A 12935-nucleotide genomic window follows, 5' to 3' on the forward strand; every position below is an offset into this window, starting at 1 on the left:
TCAGTTCGGCCTGTGCAAAACCGTACATCCCACGCGCCTCCTGTCCAAAGTCTTCTGGAGGCAAAAAGAGGGAGGGGATGTCCTCCCAGTAAGTGGGAGCATGCCGTGAAGCGGTGCAACTTGAGGCCATTTCCTCTCGTCCTATCGCTTGTCACTTGGCAGAAGAGACCGACCCCCACCTCCCTGCAGCCTCCTTTCAGTCTCTCCTGCGCCTCCTTCTCTCGAGGCTAAACAACCCAAGCTCCCTCAGCCGCTCCTCATAAGACTTGTGCTCTAGACCCTTCACCAGCTTCCTTGCCCTTCTTTGGATGCGCTCCAGCACCTCAGTGTCCTTCCTGTAGTGAGGGGCCCAAAACTGAACACAGGATTTGTGCTGCGGCCTCACCAGTGCCGAGTACAGGGCACAAGACCACCTCCCTATTCCTGCTGGCCACGCTATTCCTGATAGAAGCCAGGATGTCATTGGCCTTCTTGGCCACCTGGACACACCGCTGGCTCACGTTCAGCCAGCTGTCGACCAACACCCCCAGGTCCTCTTCCACCAGGCAGCTCTCCAGCCACTCCTCCCCAGGCCTGTAGCGTTGCATGGGCTTGTTGTGAGCCAAGCGCAGGACCCGGCGCTGAGCCTTTTTGAACCTCATACAATTAGCTATGACCCATCGATCCAGCCTGCCCAGGTCCCTCTGCAGAGCCTTCCTACCCTCCAGCAGATCAACACTCCCGCCCAACTTGGTCTCATCTGCAGACTTACTGAGGGTGCACTCAATCCCCTCATCCAGATCATTGATAGAGGTATTAAACAGAAGTGGCCCCAATACTGAGCCCTAGGGAACACCACCTGTGACCGGCTGCCAACTGGATTTCACTGGATTTCACTCCATTCACCACAACTCTTTGAGCCCGGCCATCCAGCCACTATTTTACCCAGCAAAGAGTACGCCCGCCCAAGCCATGAGCAGCCACTTTCTCCAGGAGAATGCTGTGGGAAACGGTGTCAAAGGCTTTACTAAAGTCCAGGCAGACAACATCCACAGCCTTTCCCTCATCCACTAAGCGCGTCACCTCATCCTAGAAGGAGATCACGTTAGTCAAGCAGGACCTGCCTTTCATAAACCCACGCTGACTGGGCCCAATCCCCTGGTTGTCCCGTACGTGCCGTGTGACGGCACTCAAGATGATCTGCTCCAGAACCCTCCCCGGCACCGAGGTCAGACTGGCAGGCCTGGAGTTACCCGGGTCCTCCTTCCAGCCCTTCCTGTAGACGGGCATCACATTTGTCTGCCCTCCACAAGCCCAAAGTAGCAGCAGTTCTGCTGACCCCCTCCTTACTTCTCTGAGAATCGAAAACTCTATCATTTTGTGATCGCTGTGCCCGAGACTGCCTCCGACCACCACATCACCCACCAGTCCTTCTCCGTTCGCAAACAACAGGCCTTCCCCACTTGGCTCCCTCACCAGCTGTGTCAGGAAGTTATCATCTTCCACACACGCCAGGAACCTCCTAGATGTATCTTTGCTCTATCTGCCTGTGACTGTAGGCAGGCCAGCCAAAGGAATTCAAAGTGTGCACGTGTGAGAGAAGGTGGTGTGGCCCGTGGATGGTTTACTCCTGCTCTGCCACCCTGGGAGACGGACCAGGTCCCTGGGTGCTGGCCTTTGTGCCTGTGGACATGATGGTGCTCTTGGTGCCTTCGTGACACTGATGTGGGGGTGATGGTGTCTATCCCTGTGGCGGGATGGGGTCTCTCCATGGCAGGGTCTCTGTCCTTGCTGTGCTGATGAGAGATCGGTGTTCCAAAAGAGGCTCTGTTTACCAATGGGGATGAGGGGGTGCAGGAGGGGAGGTGACCGGTGCTGCAGGACACTCCTCCCTCCTGCGCTGGCCCTGGCTCTGCCTCCAGCTCTCCAGCTGCTGCTCTGCATTGGCTCGTGCCCAAGTCTCCCACCGCTGCAGCAAGCAGAGCATCCAGAGCCCCGCTCTGCACTCGTGGTGCTTGTTCCCTGTGCAGAGGGCTCACCGCTTGGAGACCACGATGTCCGCCTTCCCGGGGGATCGCTCCCCAACAATGCTCTCGGGCTCCCAGGGGTTGGTTTGCCCCAAGTCCATCTTCAGGTGGACCGGGGGAGATCCTCCAAACGCTGGTTATACTGAGCTCCTCCTGAGCGGTGTCATCTCCATGCCTCGTTTGCTCAGATCTATGGCACAGACTCCCCAGGCAGCCTCTGGGATGAGCAGATTCTCCATCCCAGTGTCCGAAACTGTCGCCTGGGCCCCACCAGTGTGAGAGCAAAGGAAGTCCTCAGGGTCACAGGCATGGGTACAAAAGCCTGTGACCACCAGGATACGGGTGCAGAGCTGCAGACCTCGGATGTGGAAATTGTCCTGCCGGGTGTGCCTCGCCGTCGGTCGGAAAAGCTGCATCTCGACAACAGCGCATCTCGACAACAGCGCATCTCGACAACAGCGCATCTCGACAACAGCGCAGCTCTCCGCCCAGGGTGTGCTGCTAGCAAAGCTGGCCTCTGCCTACTCCAGGCTCAGGCAGGCGCCTGAGGTGCCTTGCTGCACTGCAAAAGTCATGTCAGTGCAGAATTTCATCTTGGACGTGCTCATCAGCTGGAACCTGCAGGACTGGGAGGAAGGCAGCACCGTTAGCTGGCAGTGGTGCGACTGAGGCAACAGGAGCCAGGCTGATCTCACCAACAGCTGGGCCCAGCAGGCGATTTTCTCCACGTCTAAGCAGGAGTGCGTGCAGAGGGTGCGTAGCAGGTACGAGCTCTGATCGCACCGCAGCTTGCCGTCGGGCTGGTGAAGAAAGCACAGAGTATTCCCCAGCAGCTGCTCCCTCGAGCACATGCACTCCAGCACCACGTGGATGCTGGAGCGCCTTGCTGGCAGCTGCCCCGTGGTGTGCGGCTCCAGGCTGAAAGAGTGCCCGGGGGGTGGCTGCAGGGACACGAGCAGGCAGTAGACGATGTTGTTGTCGCGGACACCCCAGGCTTCATAGGTGCCGCCCATGCCAACAGCTGGGTGCATCTGTGGCATGGAAGTCCCCTTGCAGAGCAGTCGGCAGACGCCGAGGAGGTCATCCACCACCTTCTTCATCACCTTGCACGTGTCGGGCAGGCCCTGCATTGGCGATGGGGCGGACACAGCCAAAGACCTGACAACATTGTGTGCGCCGCTGAAGTCTTCCTCCTCCTGCTCATCGTCGTCATCCTCCTCCTCCGTGCTCGAGCTGTCGTGCTCGCTGCGGCTGTTGAAGGTCAGCTTGATTTCCCTGGCCAGCCAGCTGACCTCAGCGATCAGGACCAGGGCTCCTGCAATGGTCCAAAACGGCCACTGCTGCAACACGGAAAGGAGCGTGGCTTCCTCCGCGGCCCTGCTCTGCTGAACCTCCTGCAGCAGCCGAGCCATCTGCTGATGCAGATATTCTTCACGCTGCTGCATCCGCTCAGCCGCAGCCACATCGATCTGGTGATCGCGGTTCATCCCCTGCTGGATGGCCAGCAGAGTCAGGACGAGGGCGACTGCCGAAGCCATGGCCTGGAGGGGTGGGAGAAAAGGGGGCTGAGCAGGGCTGGGTGAGAGAGAGCACGGGGCTGGGGGAGCGGGGCAGGAGCCGCCTGGAGCCGGGGGCCGGTAGGAGAGGGGGTGAGGGAGGTGGGAGGGAGCAAGGGCAGGGTTTGCGAGCACTGCCCGGGTGGGAGCCACAGGCTGTGCCAGGAAAGTGTTGGGGCACTGGTGTCGACTGGCTTGAAGGGGCCGCAGGCCCTAGCTGGAGACAGCATGGGGCCCATCCTGGCCAAGCCACCCTGATGGCCAGCCCCTGGCTGGGCTGTGCCCCGTGAAAGGGCAAGGGACACCAGAGGAGAGTGTCCCGGGGCCCCATCCCTGCCACACAACAGTGTCCCACGGAGCCACGGGCACCCGGCACATCCCCAAAGCCTCTCTGGGCACCTGCCACCGCTGGGAGCCCCGAGCACCTCTGCTCCCTGCCCCGAGGGCGGTACCGTGCCCTGACCTGAGGGGCTCGGCTCTTGCTCCGCCTTAGAAACCCCCTGGCCATCTGCCCCATCCACCATCCAGCCCAGCCTTCCCCCGGCACGCTGCACTCACCGATCGCCCAAGGCAGACTGCAGTGGGGCTGCCTGGAGATGTCCCTGGGGACAGCTCCCATTGTGACTTGTCCTCTATGCTGTCACAGCCACCAGAGCAGCATCACCCAGACGGCAAGCCCCAGCCTTCCACCCCACCGCCCGACTCAGCGGGGCCCGGGCAACACACCGAGTACAGACCTGCCCGGCAGGAGCGAGCTCCCAGGGGCTCTTTGGATAAAGCGGGCAGATGCCCCCCAAAACCATAACAGACATGAAAACGGGGACGAGGATGTCCCCCACTTACGCAGAGAAGTGCAAAGGTTTCTGGGCCAGGTGGTCTGACTCCGAGCTGTCTTGAAAAGAAGAGCTACGAGCCCTTGGGCAGAGACACAACTCCTCTTCCCTCTTCTCCTCAGGCCTTCCTTCTTGGACTTCGCCCTGCAAACCCTGACGATCAAGCCAAATGCAAATTGTGTCCCTGGTGCAAGTGGAAAAGATGCTGTGGCTCCTGTCTCTGGCTACCAACTTGCCCCTTGCAAGGGCAAGCGAGGGGGCCAGAGAGGCCACGCCGGGGCCCACGTCTCTCTGCTCCCCTGAGGCTTCCCCGGTTCAGGAGAGTCCCCTCTACACCACGCTGGAGCGCTCCGCTGCGGATCGGGCCTCCCGGAAACGTGGCCCGTACTGCATGAGTGCACGCCTTGAGACCCTGGCCCCCCAAAAGCTTTCTTTAGCCTTGCTGCATCCGTGCCGAGACTGACACGGGTGCCATGTTTCTGTCAGTTCGGCCTGTGCAGAACCGTACATCCCACGCGCCTCCTGTCCAAAGTCTTCTGGAGGCAAAAAGAGGGAGGGGATGTCCTCCCAGTAAGTGGGAGCATGCCGTGAAGCGGTGCAACTTGAGGCCATTTCCTCTCGTCCTATCGCTTGTCACTTGGCAGAAGAGAGCGACCCCCACCTCCCTGCAGCCTCCTTTCAGGTAGCTGTAGAGAGCGATAAGGTCTCCCCTGGGCCTCCTTCTCTCGAGGCTAAACAACCTCAGTTCCCTCAGCTGCTCCTCAAAAGACCTAGGCCCTTCATCAGCTTCCTTGCCCTTCTTTGGATGCGCTCCAGCTCCTCAGTGTCCATCCTGTAGTGAGGGGCCCAAAACTGAACACAGAATTTGTGGTGCGGCCTCACCAGTGCCGAGTACAGGACGGAAGATCACCTCCCTGGTCCTGCTGGCCACACTATTCCTGATACGAGCCAGGATGCTCTTGGCCTTCTTGGCCACCTGGGCACACCGCTGGCTCACGTTCAGCCAGCTGTCGACCAACACCCCCAGGTCCTTTTCCACCAGGCAGTTCTCCTGCCACTCCTCCCCAAGCCTGTAGCGTTGCATGGGCTTGTTGTGAGCCAAGCGCAGGACCCGGCACGGAGCCTTGTTGAACCTCATACAGCTGGCCTTGGCCCATCGATCCAGCCTGCCCAGGTCCCTCTGCAGAGCCTTCCTACCCTCCAGCAGATCGACACTCCCGCCCAGCTTGGTGTCATCTGCAACCTCAAGATGCCACCCCGCTTCTTCTGCATCTGAGCAGAAAGCAACCTGCTACCTGCCCACATTCCCCAACAAAGTGTTGCACAGACACTCACAGACAGAGGGTTGGTTAAAACAAGCTAATTTATTGCCATCTTTGCTTCACGTAAAGGTCCCAGAGGGGATCCACTCTTTCCAACAGGATGGGTGGTCCCATCCTGATACAGGTGCTAACAGGAGCCTCAGTTGCAACGTCATCTTCAGGTGGACCGGGGGAGATCCTCCAAACGCTGGTTATACTGAGCTCCTCTTGAGCGGTGTCATCTCCATGCCTCGTTTGCTCAGATCTATGGCACAGACTCCCCAGGCAGCCTCTGGGATGAGCAGATTCTCCATCCCAGTGTCCGAAACTGTCGCCTGGGCCCCACCAGTGTGAGAGCAAAGGAAGTCTTCAGGGTCACAGGCATGGGTACAAAAGCCTGTGACCACCAGGATACGGGTGCAGAGCTGCAGACCTCGGAGGCGGAGGGCAAGCGAGGGGGCCAGAGAGGCCACGCCGGGGCCCACGTCTCTCTGCTCCCCTGAGGTTTCCCCGGTTCAGGAGAGTCCCCTCTACACCACGCTGGAGCGCTCCGCTGCGGATCGGGCCTCCCGGAAACGTGGCCCGTACTGCATGAGTGCACGCCTTGAGACCCTGGCCCCCCAAAAGCTTTCTTTAGCCTTGCTGCATCCGTGCCGAGACTGACACGGGTGCCATGTTTCTGTCAGTTCGGCCTGTGCAAAACCGTACATCCCACGCGCCTCCTGTCCAAAGTCTTCTGGAGGCAAAAAGAGGGAGGGGATGTCCTCCCAGTAAGTGGGAGCATGCCGTGAAGCGGTGCAACTTGAGGCCATTTCCTCTCGTCCTATCGCTTGTCACTTGGCAGAAGAGACCGACCCCCACCTCCCTGCAGCCTCCTTTCAGTCTCTCCTGCGCCTCCTTCTCTCGAGGCTAAACAACCCAAGCTCCCTCAGCCGCTCCTCATAAGACTTGTGCTCTAGACCCTTCACCAGCTTCCTTGCCCTTCTTTGGATGCGCTCCAGCACCTCAGTGTCCTTCCTGTAGTGAGGGGCCCAAAACTGAACACAGGATTTGTGCTGCGGCCTCACCAGTGCCGAGTACAGGGCACAAGACCACCTCCCTATTCCTGCTGGCCACGCTATTCCTGATAGAAGCCAGGATGTCATTGGCCTTCTTGGCCACCTGGACACACCGCTGGCTCACGTTCAGCCAGCTGTCGACCAACACCCCCAGGTCCTCTTCCACCAGGCAGCTCTCCAGCCACTCCTCCCCAGGCCTGTAGCGTTGCATGGGCTTGTTGTGAGCCAAGCGCAGGACCCGGCGCTGAGCCTTTTTGAACCTCATACAATTAGCTATGACCCATCGATCCAGCCTGCCCAGGTCCCTCTGCAGAGCCTTCCTACCCTCCAGCAGATCAACACTCCCGCCCAACTTGGTCTCATCTGCAGACTTACTGAGGGTGCACTCAATCCCCTCATCCAGATCATTGATAGAGGTATTAAACAGAAGTGGCCCCAATACTGAGCCCTAGGGAACACCACCTGTGACCGGCTGCCAACTGGATTTCACTGGATTTCACTCCATTCACCACAACTCTTTGAGCCCGGCCATCCAGCCACTATTTTACCCAGCAAAGAGTACGCCCGCCCAAGCCATGAGCAGCCACTTTCTCCAGGAGAATGCTGTGGGAAACGGTGTCAAAGGCTTTACTAAAGTCCAGGCAGACAACATCCACAGCCTTTCCCTCATCCACTAAGCGCGTCACCTCATCCTAGAAGGAGATCACGTTAGTCAAGCAGGACCTGCCTTTCATAAACCCACGCTGACTGGGCCCAATCCCCTGGTTGTCCCGTACGTGCCGTGTGACGGCACTCAAGATGATCTGCTCCAGAACCCTCCCCGGCACCGAGGTCAGACTGGCAGGCCTGGAGTTACCCGGGTCCTCCTTCCAGCCCTTCCTGTAGACGGGCATCACATTTGTCTGCCCTCCACAAGCCCAAAGTAGCAGCAGTTCTGCTGACCCCCCTCCTTACTTCTCTGAGAATCGAAAACTCTATCATTTTGTGATCGCTGTGCCCGAGACTGCCTCCGACCACCACATCACCCACCAGTCCTTCTCCGTTCGCAAACAACAGGCCTTCCCCACTTGGCTCCCTCACCAGCTGTGTCAGGAAGTTATCATCTTCCACACACGCCAGGAACCTCCTAGATGTATCTTTGCTCTATCTGCCTGTGACTGTAGGCAGGCCAGCCAAAGGAATTCAAAGTGTGCACGTGTGAGAGAAGGTGGTGTGGCCCGTGGATGGTTTACTCCTGCTCTGCCACCCTGGGAGACGGACCAGGTCCCTGGGTGCTGGCCTTTGTGCCTGTGGACATGATGGTGCTCTTGGTGCCTTCGTGACACTGATGTGGGGGTGATGGTGTCTATCCCTGTGGCGGGATGGGGTCTCTCCATGGCAGGGTCTCTGTCCTTGCTGTGCTGATGAGAGATCGGTGTTCCAAAAGAGGCTCTGTTTACCAATGGGGATGAGGGGGTGCAGGAGGGGAGGTGACCGGTGCTGCAGGACACTCCTCCCTCCTGCGCTGGCCCTGGCTCTGCCTCCAGCTCTCCAGCTGCTGCTCTGCATTGGCTCGTGCCCAAGTCTCCCACCGCTGCAGCAAGCAGAGCATCCAGAGCCCCGCTCTGCACTCGTGGTGCTTGTTCCCTGTGCAGAGGGCTCACCGCTTGGAGACCACGATGTCCGCCTTCCCGGGGGATCGCTCCCCAACAATGCTCTCGGGCTCCCAGGGGTTGGTTTGCCCCAAGTCCATCTTCAGGTGGACCGGGGGAGATCCTCCAAACGCTGGTTATACTGAGCTCCTCCTGAGCGGTGTCATCTCCATGCCTCGTTTGCTCAGATCTATGGCACAGACTCCCCAGGCAGCCTCTGGGATGAGCAGATTCTCCATCCCAGTGTCCGAAACTGTCGCCTGGGCCCCACCAGTGTGAGAGCAAAGGAAGTCCTCAGGGTCACAGGCATGGGTACAAAAGCCTGTGACCACCAGGATACGGGTGCAGAGCTGCAGACCTCGGATGTGGAAATTGTCCTGCCGGGTGTGCCTCGCCGTCGGTCGGAAAAGCTGCATCTCGACAACAGCGCATCTCGACAACAGCGCATCTCGACAACAGCGCATCTCGACAACAGCGCAGCTCTCCGCCCAGGGTGTGCTGCTAGCAAAGCTGGCCTCTGCCTACTCCAGGCTCAGGCAGGCGCCTGAGGTGCCTTGCTGCACTGCAAAAGTCATGTCAGTGCAGAATTTCATCTTGGACGTGCTCATCAGCTGGAACCTGCAGGACTGGGAGGAAGGCAGCACCGTTAGCTGGCAGTGGTGCGACTGAGGCAACAGGAGCCAGGCTGATCTCACCAACAGCTGGGCCCAGCAGGCGATTTTCTCCACGTCTAAGCAGGAGTGCGTGCAGAGGGTGCGTAGCAGGTACGAGCTCTGATCGCACCGCAGCTTGCCGTCGGGCTGGTGAAGAAAGCACAGAGTATTCCCCAGCAGCTGCTCCCTCGAGCACATGCACTCCAGCACCACGTGGATGCTGGAGCGCCTTGCTGGCAGCTGCCCCGTGGTGTGCGGCTCCAGGCTGAAAGAGTGCCCGGGGGGTGGCTGCAGGGACACGAGCAGGCAGTAGACGATGTTGTTGTCGCGGACACCCCAGGCTTCATAGGTGCCGCCCATGCCAACAGCTGGGTGCATCTGTGGCATGGAAGTCCCCTTGCAGAGCAGTCGGCAGACGCCGAGGAGGTCATCCACCACCTTCTTCATCACCTTGCACGTGTCGGGCAGGCCCTGCATTGGCGATGGGGCGGACACAGCCAAAGACCTGACAACATTGTGTGCGCCGCTGAAGTCTTCCTCCTCCTGCTCATCGTCGTCATCCTCCTCCTCCGTGCTCGAGCTGTCGTGCTCGCTGCGGCTGTTGAAGGTCAGCTTGATTTCCCTGGCCAGCCAGCTGACCTCAGCGATCAGGACCAGGGCTCCTGCAATGGTCCAAAACGGCCACTGCTGCAACACGGAAAGGAGCGTGGCTTCCTCCGCGGCCCTGCTCTGCTGAACCTCCTGCAGCAGCCGAGCCATCTGCTGATGCAGATATTCTTCACGCTGCTGCATCCGCTCAGCCGCAGCCACATCGATCTGGTGATCGCGGTTCATCCCCTGCTGGATGGCCAGCAGAGTCAGGACGAGGGCGACTGCCGAAGCCATGGCCTGGAGGGGTGGGAGAAAAGGGGGCTGAGCAGGGCTGGGTGAGAGAGAGCACGGGGCTGGGGGAGCGGGGCAGGAGCCGCCTGGAGCCGGGGGCCGGTAGGAGAGGGGGTGAGGGAGGTGGGAGGGAGCAAGGGCAGGGTTTGCGAGCACTGCCCGGGTGGGAGCCACAGGCTGTGCCAGGAAAGTGTTGGGGCACTGGTGTCGACTGGCTTGAAGGGGCCGCAGGCCCTAGCTGGAGACAGCATGGGGCCCATCCTGGCCAAGCCACCCTGATGGCCAGCCCCTGGCTGGGCTGTGCCCCGTGAAAGGGCAAGGGACACCAGAGGAGAGTGTCCCGGGGCCCCATCCCTGCCACACAACAGTGTCCCACGGAGCCACGGGCACCCGGCACATCCCCAAAGCCTCTCTGGGCACCTGCCACCGCTGGGAGCCCCGAGCACCTCTGCTCCCTGCCCCGAGGGCGGTACCGTGCCCTGACCTGAGGGGCTCGGCTCTTGCTCCGCCTTAGAAACCCCCTGGCCATCTGCCCCATCCACCATCCAGCCCAGCCTTCCCCCGGCACGCTGCACTCACCGATCGCCCAAGGCAGACTGCAGTGGGGCTGCCTGGAGATGTCCCTGGGGACAGCTCCCATTGTGACTTGTCCTCTATGCTGTCACAGCCACCAGAGCAGCATCACCCAGACGGCAAGCCCCAGCCTTCCACCCCACCGCCCGACTCAGCGGGGCCCGGGCAACACACCGAGTACAGACCTGCCCGGCAGGAGCGAGCTCCCAGGGGCTCTTTGGATAAAGCGGGCAGATGCCCCCCAAAACCATAACAGACATGAAAACGGGGACGAGGATGTCCCCCACTTACGCAGAGAAGTGCAAAGGTTTCTGGGCCAGGTGGTCTGACTCCGAGCTGTCTTGAAAAGAAGAGCTACGAGCCCTTGGGCAGAGACACAACTCCTCTTCCCTCTTCTCCTCAGGCCTTCCTTCTTGGACTTCGCCCTGCAAACCCTGACGATCAAGCCAAATGCAAATTGTGTCCCTGGTGCAAGTGGAAAAGATGCTGTGGCTCCTGTCTCTGGCTACCAACTTGCCCCTTGCAAGGGCAAGCGAGGGGGCCAGAGAGGCCACGCCGGGGCCCACGTCTCTCTGCTCCCCTGAGGCTTCCCCGGTTCAGGAGAGTCCCCTCTACACCACGCTGGAGCGCTCCGCTGCGGATCGGGCCTCCCGGAAACGTGGCCCGTACTGCATGAGTGCACGCCTTGAGACCCTGGCCCCCCAAAAGCTTTCTTTAGCCTTGCTGCATCCGTGCCGAGACTGACACGGGTGCCATGTTTCTGTCAGTTCGGCCTGTGCAGAACCGTACATCCCACGCGCCTCCTGTCCAAAGTCTTCTGGAGGCAAAAAGAGGGAGGGGATGTCCTCCCAGTAAGTGGGAGCATGCCGTGAAGCGGTGCAACTTGAGGCCATTTCCTCTCGTCCTATCGCTTGTCACTTGGCAGAAGAGACCGACCCCCACCTCCCTGCAGCCTCCTTTCAGGTAGCTGTAGAGAGCGATAAGGTCTCCCCTGGGCCTCCTTCTCTCGAGGCTAAACAACCTCAGTTCCCTCAGCTGCTCCTCAAAAGACCTAGGCCCTTCATCAGCTTCCTTGCCCTTCTTTGGATGCGCTCCAGCTCCTCAGTGTCCATCCTGTAGTGAGGGGCCCAAAACTGAACACAGAATTTGTGGTGCGGCCTCACCAGTGCCGAGTACAGGACGGAAGATCACCTCCCTGGTCCTGCTGGCCACACTATTCCTGATACGAGCCAGGATGCTCTTGGCCTTCTTGGCCACCTGGGCACACCGCTGGCTCACGTTCAGCCAGCTGTCGACCAACACCCCCAGGTCCTTTTCCACCAGGCAGTTCTCCTGCCACTCCTCCCCAAGCCTGTAGCGTTGCATGGGCTTGTTGTGAGCCAAGCGCAGGACCCGGCACGGAGCCTTGTTGAACCTCATACAGCTGGCCTTGGCCCATCGATCCAGCCTGCCCAGGTCCCTCTGCAGAGCCTTCCTACCCTCCAGCAGATCGACACTCCCGCCCAGCTTGGTGTCATCTGCAACCTCAAGATGCCCCCCCGCTTCTTCTGCATCTGAGCAGAAAGCAACCTGCTACCTGCCCACATTCCCCAACAAAGTGTTGCACAGACACTCACAGACAGAGGGTTGGTTAAAACAAGCTAATTTATTGCCATCTTTGCTTCACGTAAAGGTCCCAGAGGGGATCCACTCTTTCCAACAGGATGGGTGGTCCCATCCTGATACAGGTGCTAACAGGAGCCTCAGTTGCAACGTCATCTTCAGGTGGACCGGGGGAGATCCTCCAAACGCTGGTTATACTGAGCTCCTCTTGAGCGGTGTCATCTCCATGCCTCGTTTGCTCAGATCTATGGCACAGACTCCCCAGGCAGCCTCTGGGATGAGCAGATTCTCCATCCCAGTGTCCGAAACTGTCGCCTGGGCCCCACCAGTGTGAGAGCAAAGGAAGTCTTCAGGGTCACAGGCATGGGTACAAAAGCCTGTGACCACCAGGATACGGGTGCAGAGCTGCAGACCTCGGAGGCGGAGGGCAAGCGAGGGGGCCAGAGAGGCCACGCCGGGGCCCACGTCTCTCTGCTCCCCTGAGGTTTCCCCGGTTCAGGAGAGTCCCCTCTACACCACGCTGGAGCGCTCCGCTGCGGATCGGGCCTCCCGGAAACGTGGCCCGTACTGCATGAGTGCACGCCTTGAGACCCTGGCCCCCCAAAAGCTTTCTTTAGCCTTGCTGCATCCGTGCCGAGACTGACACGGGTGCCATGTTTCTGTCAGTTCGGCCTGTGCAAAACCGTACATCCCACGCGCCTCCTGTCCAAAGTCTTCTGGAGGCAAAAAGAGGGAGGGGATGTCCTCCCAGTAAGTGGGAGCATGCCGTGAAGCGGTGCAACTTGAGGCCATTTCCTCTCGTCCTATCGCTTGTCACTTGGCAGAAGAGACCGACCCCCA

At 59.9% G+C, this 12935-nt stretch overlaps 2 protein-coding genes across 2 annotated transcripts; both read right to left on the reverse strand.

The window, feature by feature from the left end:
- Positions 1 to 2287: 2287 nt before the first annotated feature.
- LOC148051461 (inositol 1,4,5-trisphosphate receptor-interacting protein-like 1) lies at positions 2288 to 3544 on the reverse strand. The gene has a single exon (XM_087737701.1). The coding sequence runs from the start codon at positions 3542 to 3544 to the stop codon at positions 2528 to 2530; it is 1017 nt and encodes a 338-aa protein (XP_087593827.1). The 3' UTR covers positions 2288 to 2527.
- Positions 3545 to 8666: 5122 nt separating this feature from the next.
- On the reverse strand, positions 8667 to 9923 carry LOC148051462 (inositol 1,4,5-trisphosphate receptor-interacting protein-like 1). The gene has a single exon (XM_087737702.1). It carries the CDS (start codon positions 9921 to 9923, stop codon positions 8907 to 8909), a length of 1017 nt encoding a protein of 338 aa, XP_087593828.1. The 3' UTR covers positions 8667 to 8906.
- Positions 9924 to 12935: the final 3012 nt, after the last annotated feature.

The sequence above is a fragment of the Nipponia nippon genome, unplaced genomic scaffold (assembly GCF_047370975.1).
Source record: "Nipponia nippon isolate SJK-2023a ecotype South Korea unplaced genomic scaffold, ASM4737097v1 scaffold_6, whole genome shotgun sequence".
Taxonomy (NCBI): Eukaryota; Metazoa; Chordata; class Aves; order Pelecaniformes; family Threskiornithidae; genus Nipponia; species Nipponia nippon.